This window comes from Lepidochelys kempii, chromosome 3 (genome assembly GCF_965140265.1).
Source record: "Lepidochelys kempii isolate rLepKem1 chromosome 3, rLepKem1.hap2, whole genome shotgun sequence".
In the NCBI taxonomy this organism is placed as follows: domain Eukaryota; kingdom Metazoa; phylum Chordata; order Testudines; family Cheloniidae; genus Lepidochelys; species Lepidochelys kempii.
The window spans coordinates 55,870,701-55,884,868 of record NC_133258.1 but is presented as its reverse complement, the minus strand read 5'-3'; the positions used below and the strand labels follow the sequence as shown (position 1 = coordinate 55,884,868).

The 14,168-nt window shown below is 39.7% G+C and overlaps 1 protein-coding gene across 9 annotated transcripts in view; it reads right to left on the bottom strand.

Moving 5' to 3' along the window:
• The window catches only part of FAM135A (family with sequence similarity 135 member A), a 141,628-nt gene that overhangs the window by 2,038 nt on the left and 125,422 nt on the right, over window positions 1-14,168 (bottom strand). For all 9 annotated transcript variants that reach the window (XM_073336374.1, XM_073336369.1, XM_073336367.1 and 6 more), the window contains 3 exons: window positions 4,351-4,502; window positions 1,810-1,920; window positions 106-219 (listed from right to left, as the gene is read on the bottom strand). In XM_073336374.1, the coding sequence (XP_073192475.1) occupies window positions 106-219; window positions 1,810-1,920; window positions 4,351-4,502 (377 nt within the window). The remainder of the gene's footprint in view (window positions 1-105; window positions 220-1,809; window positions 1,921-4,350; window positions 4,503-14,168) is intronic.

Below are 14,168 nucleotides of genomic sequence, written 5' to 3'. Positions count from 1 at the left end.
TCTTACATGGAAAATTCAATTATTTGAAAATAACGGTTTATTTATCTTGACATTGGTTATAAAGCTATCCATGTTCTAAACACACAGAAACTTCACATTTATTACCTGACTGTTTATCTTTCAAAGCTGTTTTGCACATCTCTATGCGGGCAGAATGATAAGGAACATAACGATCCTGCAGGGATCCGACTAGCACTATGTTTTTGAAGTAATGAAGACCTGCAGGAAGGAAAAGAAATGGTAAATATAAACAATATGCATCATTTGAAAATTTCTGCAAGATAAACATAATAAAAATTTTCAGATAGAAACCGGAGACTGATTTATTATTAGATATTGTAAAAAAAGAAAGAAGATTAATTTCATTCATTAAAGTTAAAAAAATAATATCCAATCAAGTTACATTTCAACTCTTCCAAGAACCCTGAACTTTTTCAAACAGCCAGAAATTATAGTCCAAAACCCAAACACCTTTCAAAAATACTGAAATAAGGGACTTCTTGAAAGAAAGCAACCAAAGTGAAAGTTGACTTTTGAAAGACTAGGCTTTTCCCTCCCATGCAATAGGTTGACTGTCGAGTTTGGCCAATGTACATGGGCAGAGGGGAATTGCTGGCACATGATGGCATATATCACATTGGTAGATTGTGCCAGCAATGCCCCTCTGCCATGTACATTGGCCAAACCCGACAGTCTCTACGCAAAAGAATAAATGGACACAAATCAGACATCAAGAATTATAATGTTAAAAAGCCAGTCGGAGAACACTTCAACCATTGCCGATCGCCTCTCCAATGCCCCCAACACCAATCGTTGTATCTCTGCCGCGGTGCTGGGGAGCAATGCCGCAAGGATGGGGAATGTTGCGTGGGCCCCAGTGCCAGCTTCCCTCAAGACGACCACGTCTTGATGGGGCGTCGGCAGCACCGGCAAAGACATGCTGTCTTTAGCATCCTGGAAGGCCTCCAGCATGGATGGAACCTTCAGGTGCCAGGGACCTCTGCCACTACCCTGGATGGCTGGTGGATCCCTAGGAGGGCTCAACAGCCTAGCTGGTGATGCAAGTGCCTGACTGAGCTCCACAAGGATTCCATCTCAGTGCACGCCTGCCTGACATACACATTCAGCAATATTTACCTGATATCCACTTCACAATGCTTAAAGGTGATCAACCTCAACTATTAACATCTCAGACACCACCTAAACTGATTCTTAGCCATTGACTTAATGCATAACACAAACAAATGGAGTGGGGAAAAGTACATGGAAGGATAAAATGGGGATAGCTAGCAGGTTAGTGAAAGATTTGAATTAAAATCTTTATATACAAGTCATAGGTTTTTATTATGTCAATAACCTCCGTGACAAACTAACTGCCTAATCAGTGATCTTGGAACAAATATTACAACAGAAGCTTAACATCTGAAAAAAATATATGTAGGTTATCAAACAGTTCTAGAAATGAAAAGACATAACCCCTGCTTTTGGTCCTTCATGACTGTATAATGCATTCAATCTTACTCTCACTGAAACCACTGACATCAGTGGTGCAAGATCAGGCCCAAATACAGGTTGGCTAGTTTGTTCATTAATTAGAAAGAAAGGTCCTTGATGATCTACCTACCACAGTACAAACACAGTCTGATTTATTTCTGAAGTAATACTTAGTATAGACAAATAATGGACTGTAGAGCTGACAGAATGGTAGAACATGCAATTATTTATCTAAAAAATATTTTCTATTTTTTTCTTTTTATTGACATCTTGTACAAACTTGTCTACAAGATGAACAACATGAACAAAACTTACCTGCTTTTTTACTAAGTTTGTATAAGAAAGTTTGCCGTGGGTCTGAATGATCTCGACATGTCAATTGTAATAAAGAACCCGACTTCTTCCACTTCTGCATAAACCAGAGACCTGTATGGTTACATACAGTGGATGTAAGTATATTTCAGCAGTAAAATAAGAATCACTAAACGGCAATTAAATGTGTAAAGTCAATGTCCATACATTACATTTCCCACTCTTTATTTTACATTTATGTTAGCATTATCAAACCCACAACCATTCTATAGTTCTCTCAGCCATCACTGTTTCCTATCTGATATGTATTTAATAAATAATGAATACTGTCCTTAGTTAAAACAAAGTTAATATTCTTGGTGCTAGGGGAAAAAGTTCTTTCACCAAAATATCAAGGTATGTCTTTAAATATTAACCACAAGGTAACATACAGACATACCCTCAACATTTTAAAATAATGTTTCAGATGTTTTGATGCTGAAATATATAACTTGTCTAAAATATAAAAGAGACTCAAGTGTCACCAAAACAAATAACTTTTAGAATCACAGAGGTCAAGATTCATGGAAGTAGGCAGAAAAGAAAGGGAAGGCATTCTCTGGACTGGGGAGAGGAATGGAAAAGAGGTCTCATTATTATACCCTCCTGGATGTTGTGCAGCACCTTTTTTTCCCAGTTGATGGGTAAAGCCATCCGTCTAAATATGACTTTTCAGAAATTCTTACAAGCCCTTGTTATCTCTATAAAGCAGAAGAAAACAAACTACCAGGTATTCTCAAGTGGTCACAAATAAATATATAGCTAGTACCCAAAGTTTTAATGCTAGTCATGCTCAGTCCTAAAATGCTATATCGCATGTAATTATTTGAGTTTTCTGGAATATTAACTTAAAATTTATAATCCATTAAACATATGAAAAGCAATGAGGGTTATTGTAAAAAAATGGTATCGTGAGACGTGATCAATCACAAGCGATACAACTCTTCAGAAAGTATAAAAGTTTTCTGTATGATACCTAGAAAGGTCTAACCTTATTACTAAGATGACTAAAGCCAACTAGACTCACTGCTGACTATGAAAATACTCAAATATCCAAATCTCACATCATCTGGAATACTAAAAGCAAATAATAGGTTGTTCATGCTTAGTGTGTAATTTTTTTGGGATCACTTATGGCAAAACTTTCCCCCCCACCACAGTAAAGCATACATTGAGGGCTACATATTGTACATGCCAAGTTTCAAAAGCCCACTCAATTTCACTGATATCCTCACAACTCTAGCCAATTATATTTGGGCAAATAATGCACAACAATTTTCACCTTTTTTCTATTCAGAAAATGTACGCATATAGATTATACATGTTCCTTAATTGTTTATTTGGTCTGTAGATTGTTAAGAACACAAGAATGGCTGTACTGGGTCAGAGCAATTGAACACCTATCCCAGTATCCTGTCTTCCAACAGTGGCCAATGCCAAACAGCTCAAAGGGAATGAACAGAACAGAGAAATTATCAAGTGATCCATCCCATCGTCCAGTCCCAGCATCTGGTGGTCAAAGGCTTAGGGACACGCAGAGCAAGGGGGTTGCATCCCTGATCCTCTTGGATAATAGCCATTGATGGACTCATATCACAGGAACTTATCTAATTCTTTTTTTAACCCAGTTATACTTTTGGCCTTCACAATATCCTAGGGCAACTAGTTCCACAAATTGACTGTGTGTTGCGTGAAGAACTACTTCCTTTTGTTTGTTTTACACCTACTGCTTATTCATTTCATGGGGTGACCCCTGGTCTTTGTGTTATGTAAATAACACTTCCTTATTCACTTTCTCTACACCATTCATAAGTTTCAAGATTTCGGTCATATTCCCCCTTATTCATCTCTCTTCTAAAATGAACAGTCTCAGTCTTTTTAATTTCCCCTCATATGGAAGCTGCTCCATACCCTTAATCATTTTTGTTGCCCTTCTCTGTGCCTTTTCCATTTCTAATTTATCTTTTTTGAGGGGGTGACCAAAACTGCATGCAGTATTCAAGGTGTGGGAACACCATTGTTCACTAGCAGTTTGTTGAGCACATTTGATATTCAATATTTGAACTGTCTGGGTTAGTTTTTATGGACACAAAGATCACAGGTTGTTTTTGTTCATTGACTGTATGCATATAACTGTTTATTACATTTGTTTTCTTTGAAGATTTGTTTAATTATATCTTAGCTAGGTATTTACCAATAAACTAATCTTAGAAGGTTATACCTTGAAAAATATTTTAACATAAAAACTGGTTCAAACAGACTGATGTGCTCTTATAATGGTTGTCTTTTTTCCCATTAAGGTTTTACACTTGCCTCTTTCTCCATTTGTTCCTAAAAGCAGAGTGTGAGAATGTGCCTGATTTTCCTAATTCAAAGAATGCACAAAGCTGTAGGCCCTAGAAGAGCCTTTTATTAACATTTCAAAAGCAAGAGATGCCTACTCATTTTCTCCTGAACAAATGTATCCTGAATTCATACCATTGAAAACAACACTGAAGCTTTTACCTGTATTAACAAGAGCACTGCTGTTGTAGAGGGTACCAAGATGTGGTCCAGAGAGAGACAGGAAGGTGTGAAGTTTGTTGAGGTAATATTTAAACCGAGGTCTTGTGAGCACTGAACGGATTATTAAATTGCCCAGCGAATGTCCAATAAAACTATTTGAAAAGAAAAACAGCGTAAAATGAAACCTTGGGGAAATTCTTTTTATTTTATTTTTCCTTAAAGTGAAATTTGATGCCTTTATAAACGATTTAAGGAGTAAAGAAAGAAAGAAATGGAATATTTCCAATCTCCCTCCCCCCCCCGCCACTCCCCGTGACTTCAAAATGTTAAGTAATAAAACAAAACAAAAACAAACTACTATAAAGTTCAATATTTTCCAAAACGCCCAACTAGCTTAGGGAGAAGTTTTTTGTGAGCTCCTCAGAATTGTTAAACACATAAAAAAACCTATTTCAGTTAACACATCAACCAATTTTTTTCAAGTTTATTGTTTCTGAACCAGGTACACACCAACTACTGAGAAAATATTATAAATGTGATGTGAATGACTGAATAAGACATCATTTTGGTATTTAATGACTGTGGAGGTTAGTGGGATGGATGCTTATCAGTTGCCAAGACAACCTGTATGATACAAATTCTACAAGTATTCCTGGGGGGAAGAAAATGTCACCCCGGATAGATTTTTGGTGGAAGCAACATCTCAGGTGCGTTTGCTTGGGGAATGGACTAAAGAGCTGAATATTTAGCTTTATGGTTCAGTTGTCCCTCCAGAGCGGTGAGCAAGTCGAGCTAGCTGCAAAAGTAAGATAGCTACAGCTGACAGGAGTATATCAAATTTGTTACCGCCACTAGTAAAGAGGAGTGGGGCTATTCTTCACCTATCTGAAACTTGGGCACACCTAGCAGGACAAGTATATCCCTGTCCTAAGCTCTATCATACCATACATACACCATGTACATGCCTCTCCTCTTATACTGAGAGCAATTATTTTGAAAGGATTTTTCCATTAAATATGCTGCAAGGTAAGCTTGGCTCAAATGACCCAAATAGCTTATTATAGTGGTGCAACAGAATGGGGATGAGAACACCCACTGAGATGAATGGAAAAGTTCACACTACAACCTGAAACAATAGCACTGAGATGTAACCTCTACTCAGTGTTCTCATTGAGCTGAGAACATCCCATTGAGATGAATGGACCACTTCACACCTTTCTGAGCTTTGTATATGGGTGTGTAGAAAAGCCACCTCCTTCTGTTATCTCTCTATCCTTCTTTTTTAAAGGCCAACGCTTCTAAGTGCTCTAAAATTTGCAATGCCTTGTGAGCAGAGGTGAAAGTAAGCCGTACGGCGTACCGGTAAGAAAGTGGCCAAAGCATTCAGTACAAATGGGTAAAATAGGCTAGGTTTAACTGTAGTAATAACAAAAAATCTGATTTATGTCTTGAATTAAATATATTTTACATTCTCTAGACACAAAATGCTCCTTTTCAGTTTTTACTTCTTGTCAGGTGGAAGATGTTCACATGATTTCGAACATTAGCTTTTGAGTGCCATCATGGTAACCACTTGCTTCTTATTGGTCAAGTCTGTCGTGACAGGCGCATAATTTACAGTAGAAAGCACCCACTGTGATTGTCCCCTCCGTTGGAACAAAGTAATTAAATGTAGTCGATTACAGAATCACACACTGCATACTTCAGCCTTCGATAAGAGGGAACGACTCACTGGAGTGGAGATGTTGTTGGAAGGGGTCCAGTGTTGTGAAATCCCTGAAGGCAGAATGGATTGCAGCAAACATCTCTCTCTGCAACCTAACTGACCACCCCTAAGCATAGTTGGAGAGGGAATCAGAGTTGACCTCGGAGATTAGGGGAGCTGAAAGGTGGCAGGCGGGGGGGGGAGGGAGGGGAGTCTAAGGAGTGCAATGCGAGCAGGACTCAGGAGTGTGCTTGTGCAGAAAGCTCCTTGCTTCCCTTGGGCTGGTTCTCCTGTGTGCCGCCTGCCCTCCAGCGTGCAGATCCATACACGCGGGCCCTTTGGGGACGAGGCAGCTTGGGGAGCGAGTGTTGTGTGCGTGCTGCAGGATGAAGGGGTGGCTTTGTGCTCTGTGCCCAGAGCGCTGTACTCTGCTTCCAGCCCTTGGGTTCATTCATTATTCAGCCAGCTGCGGGAGGGAGAGCTCACCTGGCTTCAATCGGGGAGAACCAGAGCCAGGGACCCTCTTTCTTTCTCCTGTGACCAGGCTGTTTGCAGGAGTCTCTGCAGCAGTCCCTGTTGCTGGAAGCTATGGGGTGCCAGAGGAAGGATCCAGCAGCTGGGGGGGGGGGGGGGGGGGGAAGAGGAGGAAGCAAGGCATGGGGCATGGCAGCGTGCGAGTTGGGTTCCAAAGCAGCTGGCACCCCGAATGAAACTTCTTCATCTCACGCCTCTTTCCCAATGGTGGGAGCTTGCTGCTGTTTGCTGGTCTGTGACACCTCCCCAGCCCTCTTCCCGTCTTACACACTAACGGGTATGTTTAAACATAAAAGTGAGGAAATGGGGGATTGTCAGTTAAAAAGAACAGCAACAAATGAAGAAGCTGAAAGTCATCCACAAAAGGGTATATCTATATAGCCAATGAGGGGAATAGCTACCAGTGCTGAAGCTTTCCTCACTCGAGGGTGTGTGTGTGTTTTTTCACACTCCTAAGCAAGGAAAGTTTCAATGCTGTAAGTGGCAGTGTAGACAGCGCTGGTAGCTATTCCCCTCATGGAGGTGGTTTTATTACAGCGCTGGGAGAGTTCTCTCCCAGCACTGGAGCCATGACTATACAGCCAGTGTTAAAGCTTAAAGTTACTAGCAATACTCTAGAATAAAACTAGTAGACAGCTACTGTATCAAAGTCATGCAAAGGGATCCATGAAGTTAAATGTGTAGGTGGGAAGGGAGGTTGCGATACGACTGTACCGGTAAGAAATTTAAGTTACTTTCACCCCTCCTTGTGAGAGTGCTAAGTAAGGTTATAGTACAGTGACCCTCATTTGGGTCATTTGAGCCATGGGTTTTAGAGATATAAACCCTGAAAAAAATAGCATTTTTTCAAAAAGTTTTTAGGGGTGTGTGTGTGGCTTTTCCCCTCAGAACACAACATTGCAGCCCCCTCCTGGATAGGGTTTTTTGGGAGGAAGGAATAAACTGTCTGTACATCATTTTATGATAAGTACTTTGCTCCAAAGAGCACCAAAACTAATATTAACAGTACCGGTAGTCTAACCTCTATCACATATGCACAGTTCTCATCAGCTGGACAGAGAAAAGACAAACCACATATCCCAGATTAAGCCACACTGTAACTGAAATGATAATATGAGGCAATTTACTGTATGCAACAGTAGAATTTACTGTATGCACCTCTCTCTTTATTTCGAAGTGTGAAAAAACGGCCCTTATTTCAATCTAGGGCTGCTTCTCTACACTAATTAATAGCAACAAGTTACAGTGGCTGTAGACTGAGATCAAACGAGTTGTTTCACCTTAAATCCATTAATGACTGGTTATCTGAAGTACATCTAGAACATGTATTGTAATTGGATAAAAATCATATTAAAATGTCAGCTATACTTTTTTCAAGCTAAAGTCATTTGAAAACTATTTTAAACAAAACCAAAGATATTTAAGATTGGTAATTGCTACTGATTTATCATCATAATACCAATATTGCAATGCAATGACCAAAAAAAAAAAAAGAATAAAAAAGGAAAGGCTGACTATTTTGTGGTTCTCAGACTCTGTTCCATGAAACATTAGCTCTTCTTTCTTCCCACCCTGGGCTTCACTCCTGTCAGCTAAGATGGGAAAAAATTAGGGGTGTTCTAGTCTTAATTGGTTATTATGCTGAGAAGAAGAGAGGATTGCAGATTATATTACTATATCTCTAAATGCTCTGTAGAGATGTATTAATTTATATAATATGTATAAATTATAATATATATTTAGCAAGGTCATGCCAGTTTGTATAATTGCTTTAGCGGATGTCTTCACTAGGAATTTAGGTCGAATTTATAGAAGTATCTCATATTGCTTGCTAAAAGCTGTTTCTGTTATAACGTGTTTTATTTTATGAAGCGGCTTACTGTGAACACAGCAGAATAGTCAGCAGCCAGTTGTGTCAAAGAAGAGGGGTGGTAAGCAAGCCTTGGACTCGTTGTTCAAGAAAATCTGTATTTTACTCGCCCCTGGGGAAGTGAGGAGACGGGGAAGTTGCTACTTTCTGATCTTGGGGCAGATTAATGTGGTGTTTCCAAAGACACATAGTGCAGAGGTTTGGAACTGACAGTGCAGGTGCCTTGACTGCTGAAGGAAAAGAAACGTGTGGGTGCCATTGTGTGGATTCTCAGCAATTCCTGGATTATGAGGGTGCAGAATTTTGCGGGACAGCAAGGAGTACACCATGACGTGGGAATTGCTTACTATAGGTTGATTTGGCTTAATATGCAAATTGAGGGTTGTGATATATGCAACTGCCTAAATGACTAGTCACTCCTTCTACCAACCAGTCTTTTCCTGTTCAAAACGTAAGAAAATCCAGTGGCAAAAGACTTTGTTAACACAGCGTTAAGATTATTTGGTAGCATGTCATCTCTTTGCAGAACACAGAGTAGAACAAAACAAATTTCTGAAAACCAAGCAATGCCTGGCTAAGGATGCCCATGTAACCTTAACTCTGCCCTCTGTCAGCAATGCCCCAATATGCCCTGTTAATGCACATACCTTTGCTCTGCCAATCCAAGAGTTGCTGAAATATACATGCTCTTCACCTCCTTTTAAAAGGAGGATTAGAATTAACAGTACTGAAGGTCAGTGGGGGGAGAGGGGGAAAAGATTGCCCACGTCACCTTTCTTCTACCTTCATTGAGCAATGCCCCAAAATGCACATACTCACACTAGTCCTCGGTGCTATAAGGTTCAGCTGGCTCCAGATCTTGGCATACACTCACACACTTAGTCAATTCCCCAGAAATAAGAGCACACATTACAATTTAAGAACCACCTCACAGCCTTTTACAAGTCCCTTACACTTACTGACAGGATTGTCATCCTACACTTTCTCTTAACCATTATTAAAGCATTAGAATGTTTTCATTTTCCACTTTAATGCTGACAACATCCTTTGTAATAAAAGCCCTATGTCCTGATAACCTACATATTTCTGCATTTAAATGATGCATACTGGATCCTGAAGGTACACATGCAGCTCCTTTTCTCGCAAAACATGAGAGGGTGCAAAACACAGATCTCGTATCATAATCACAGTTCTGTCACACGCTTCAAAGTAATCTGCATGTGTCCTCATATCACAAACACATCTTTACCAAGCAAGCCCAATTACGGCTTCCACCATATTGACTGCACCTGGAGTGTATGCAAAAAATTCCCATTGGCTACTGTCAGCTCCGGGGACCAGAGGGAAGATGACATGGGCAGCTCCTCCTTTTCTGTTTAGATCCTTTAGTAGTGTTACATGGAGTCCTCTGGGTGAGAGCAAATGGGTTGTAAAGGAGGTGAAGAGCTTGTACATTTCAACAACTATGCAGTTGGCAGAGTAAAAGTATGGGCATTAACAGGGCATACTGGGGCTTTGCTGAGAGAGGACAGAGTTGAGGGTGCATGGGCAACCTGAACTGTGCATTTCCTGGTTTTCAAAAGTTTTGCGTGATCTGCAAGGGGATGACATAACACCAAGCAACCTTAATTCTGCATTAACAGTTTTTTGCCACCGAATTCATAGTTATAATAAGTGCCTACAGATTCCAACCAAGATCATGGCCCACTGTGTGAGGTACTGATCTTAACAGTCACAGAAATGTAGAGTTGGAAGGGACCTTGAGAAATCATAAAGTCCAGCCCCCCACACTACTGCAAGACCAAGTAAACCTAGACCACACCTGACAGCTATTTGTCCAACCTGTTTTTTAAAACTTCCTATGATGGGAATTCCAGAGCTTAACTATCCTTATAGTAGAAGATTTTCCTAATATCCAGGGGTGTGCACAAAGAGAGGAAAGCAGAGGTCTGGGTTTCCCCAATAATCGGTAGGGGCACGGAATGCCTCTAGCTCTGGGGCCAGGGCAGCTCCAAAAGCAACAACATTTAAATTCCTGAGCATACCCCTGCTAATATCTAACCTAAATCTCGCCTGCTGCAGATTAAGTCCGTTATTTCCTATCTTTCCTTGAGTGGACATGGAGAATGGTTGCTCACCATTTTCTTTATAATAGCCCTTAATTTATTTGAAGACTTATTAGGTCCTCCCTCAGTCCTCTCTTCTCACAACTAAACATGCCCAGTTTTTTTAACCTTTCCTCAAAGGTCAGGTTCTAAACCTTTTATCATTTTTGTTGCTGTCCCATGGAATCTCTCCAATTTGTCCACATCTTTTCTGAAGCGTGGAGCCCAGAATTGAACATAGACTACAGCTGAGGCCTCACCAGTGCCAAGTAGAGGGGGAGAACTGCCTCCTCTATATTACATATGACACTCCCTTAACGCATCCCAGAATGATACTGGCCATTTTTGCCGCTACATCACTTCGTTAACCCAAATCAATTTCTGATCCATTATAATCCTCAGGTTTTTTTCAACAGTACTAACACCTAGCCAGTTATTCCCCATTTTGTAGTTGAGCATATGATTTTTCCTTTCTAAATGAAGTATTTGCACTTGCCTTTATTGAATTTCATCTTGTTGAATTCAGACAAATTCTCCAATTTGTGAAGGCCATTTTTTATTCTAATCATGTCCTCCAAAGTTCATGCAACTCCTCCAAGCTTAGCGTTATCTGCAAATTTTAGAAGCATACTCTCCACTCCATTATCCAAGTGATTAATAATAATACTGACTAGTACCAGACAGAGGACTGATCCCTGCAGAACCCCACTAGATACATCCTCCCAGTTTGACAGCAAGCCACTAGTAACTACTCTTTGGTATGGTCTTTCAAAGAGATGTGCATCCACCTTACAGTAATTTCATTTGGACCACATTTCCCTAATTTGCTCATGAGAATGTCATGGGGGACTGTGTCAAAAGCTCTACTAAAAACAAGACATACCACATTGACTGCTTCCCCCACACCCACTAGCCTATTATCATTGCCAAAGAAGGAAATTAGGTTGGTTTGGCATGATTTGTTCTTGAAAAATCCATTCTGGCTATTCCTTATAACCCTATTATCCTCCAGGTGCTTACAAATGGATTGTTTCATAATTTGTTCCAGTATCTTTCCAGGAATTCGAATTAGGCTATGTGATAAATGAAGGGGCAGGGGAAGCTCCCTTTTATGCACACCCAGCCAGCCAGTTAGCTATAAAATCCCTGTTCTCTACTTGCTTTACCTGTAAAGGATAAAAAAAAAAAAAAGCCCACAGGTAAAAAGAAGGGAGTAGGCACCTGACCAAAAAAGCCAATGGCAAGGCTAGAACTTTTTAAAATTGAAACAAGACTACCCTCTTTTGTCTTTTGTTCTCTGGAGAGTGGAGACACAGAGTAGCAATTTGCAAGCAGCTTTAAAACAAGGTATAAAGAAGCATTAATTCAGATCTCAAACCTACTTACCTGAAACCCCAGCTATGTAAGTAAATCAGGGAATGTCTAGAAAGACATGATAAGGGTTATTTCTTTTATTTCTTACGGGCTTGTGGACTCCTTTGTGCTAACCCCAGGTGCTTTTGTTTTGTTTGTAACCTTTAAGCTGAACCTCAAGAGAGCTATCTTGATGCTTAATTTTTGTAATTGTTTTTTTAAAGATTTAGCAAAAAGCCTAAGTTTCAAAATGTATTGTGTGTGTGTGTGTGCAGGGGGAGGGGGAGGTTAGTAAAATTTACCTTTTTTAAGAACAGGATTGGATTTTTGTGTCCCTAAGAAGTTTGTGCATATGTTGTTTAACTAGCTGGTGGCAACAGCTGATTTCCTTTGTTTTTTTTCTCTCAGCTCTTCCTGAGATGGGGGTGAAAGGGCTTGAGGGTACCCCACAGGAAGGAATTCCCAAGTGTGGATATTTCTAGGGCTCCGTCTACTACAAAAATGGGTCATATTTAAAAATTTTACTAATGTATTTTAAACATTGATGTAGACAGAAAACAAAACACCTTAAAGATGTTAAACCCTGTCAAAACCAGTGTTTAAACATTTTAATTATAACGTGTTTGCTAACATTTTAAAAACACAACCTATTTTTCCAGTCTAGACAGGACTTAATAAGCACTGGCCTCTGGGAAACCAGCCGAAATTCTTCAACCTCAGCAGAGTCTCCGAAAAACATTAAGTTACAGAATTCAAAGGGGGAAAAAAGGGACATTATGGAATCCAGGCCTTCCCTGAGTCCTCTGCCAAACTTACTGCCTCAGTCATGCATTATTCTTAATATATTAATGGAACTGGAGCTGCATTTTTCCATTAATTCACTATTCTGTTTTGCAAATCTTTCTAAGCAGTCCACTGTAGATATGCAGCTTTTCAAAATAGACTGACTGTGTGTTGCCTTGCTCTGTTTGTCTGTATTTAGAGAAAAAAGCATGTGCTTTAGTTGATTACTAAAATGTATTCATTCTATATGCTTTTGTTCCCCTATGAGTACTGTTAATAGGATATATAACCTTCCATTCTATTGATCACCATTCAAACTCCATCCCAGATTAGTAATAAATTTTGCTGCCAAGCTAATTTTTTGTCAATTTGTGTGTGAAAGAAATCAAATGTCAACCCAATCATAGAGGACATATGTCTATATAATAAAAAAACCACAACTGGCACCCTTGAAAGCAGTCTCAGGAGATAAGCCAAGAATTAAATGAACACGGAAAATAAGCTAGCCTTCCACACTTCTGGTAGATTACATCAGTTTGACAAGCTATACTGGTATTATAGTGTGGCGTACTAACTGGTAGTATAGTGTGGCAGTACTAACTTTGTACTGCCACTGTTCATCATGCATTAGCTCTCTACATAAATAAGAGACAGTCTTCAGAGATGCCTATCCAGCACTTTTCACAAGGACAACATTATAAAAGACTAAAATTAAGAACGATACATTTGTGTAACTTGAACACAGGAGTTCTGGGAGTCCTTATATAAGTCACTGCCAGGCATAAAGCCCTATAGAAGTGTTATTTCTGTTAAGGATTTTGTAGTGTGATATATATTTTGACTTGCTGGCTCTGCATCATTTACATAGTACTGCCTTCCAAAAGGTAACCTTTTAAAATGCTGTCTCAGTGGATGGCACTTCACTGTCCCTGCTCCCCATGGTATTTGATGTCAGTCCATCTATGTATTAACTGAACAATAATAGAATCACAGAAATGTAGGGCTGGAAAGGACTTTTAGTAATTATGAAAGAATTAAAGTCTGCTATTCTCTCATATAATTGTTTGTGCAGATCCTCATTGTAGGAGTTGTGAGCCATGCCCTTGTGATCCTGAAAACCATTCTAAACCAGTTTAGTCATTAGGGGGTGCATAGGAATTAGGCAGTAACTACCATTCTAAAAGGCCTGTTCCTGTAAATGTCTTGAGCTGCTCTTTCTTTCATCTAAACCATCTCAAACTCCAAGAGAAGTGGGGAAGAATGAAGGTTTAGTGTCGATTTGTAGAGGCACTATATTCAGAGAACTCTAATTACTGGGTTAATACATATTTTTCCTTTTTTCCTCATGCAATTGTCTCTAAGAGACACCCACATTAACAAAAAGTAGAACTCTAGAGGATGACAGCTGAATGGTTAACTAAATACAAACTGAAGTAGTGCCCTCCTGAAACAAGCATGTAATGGAGTT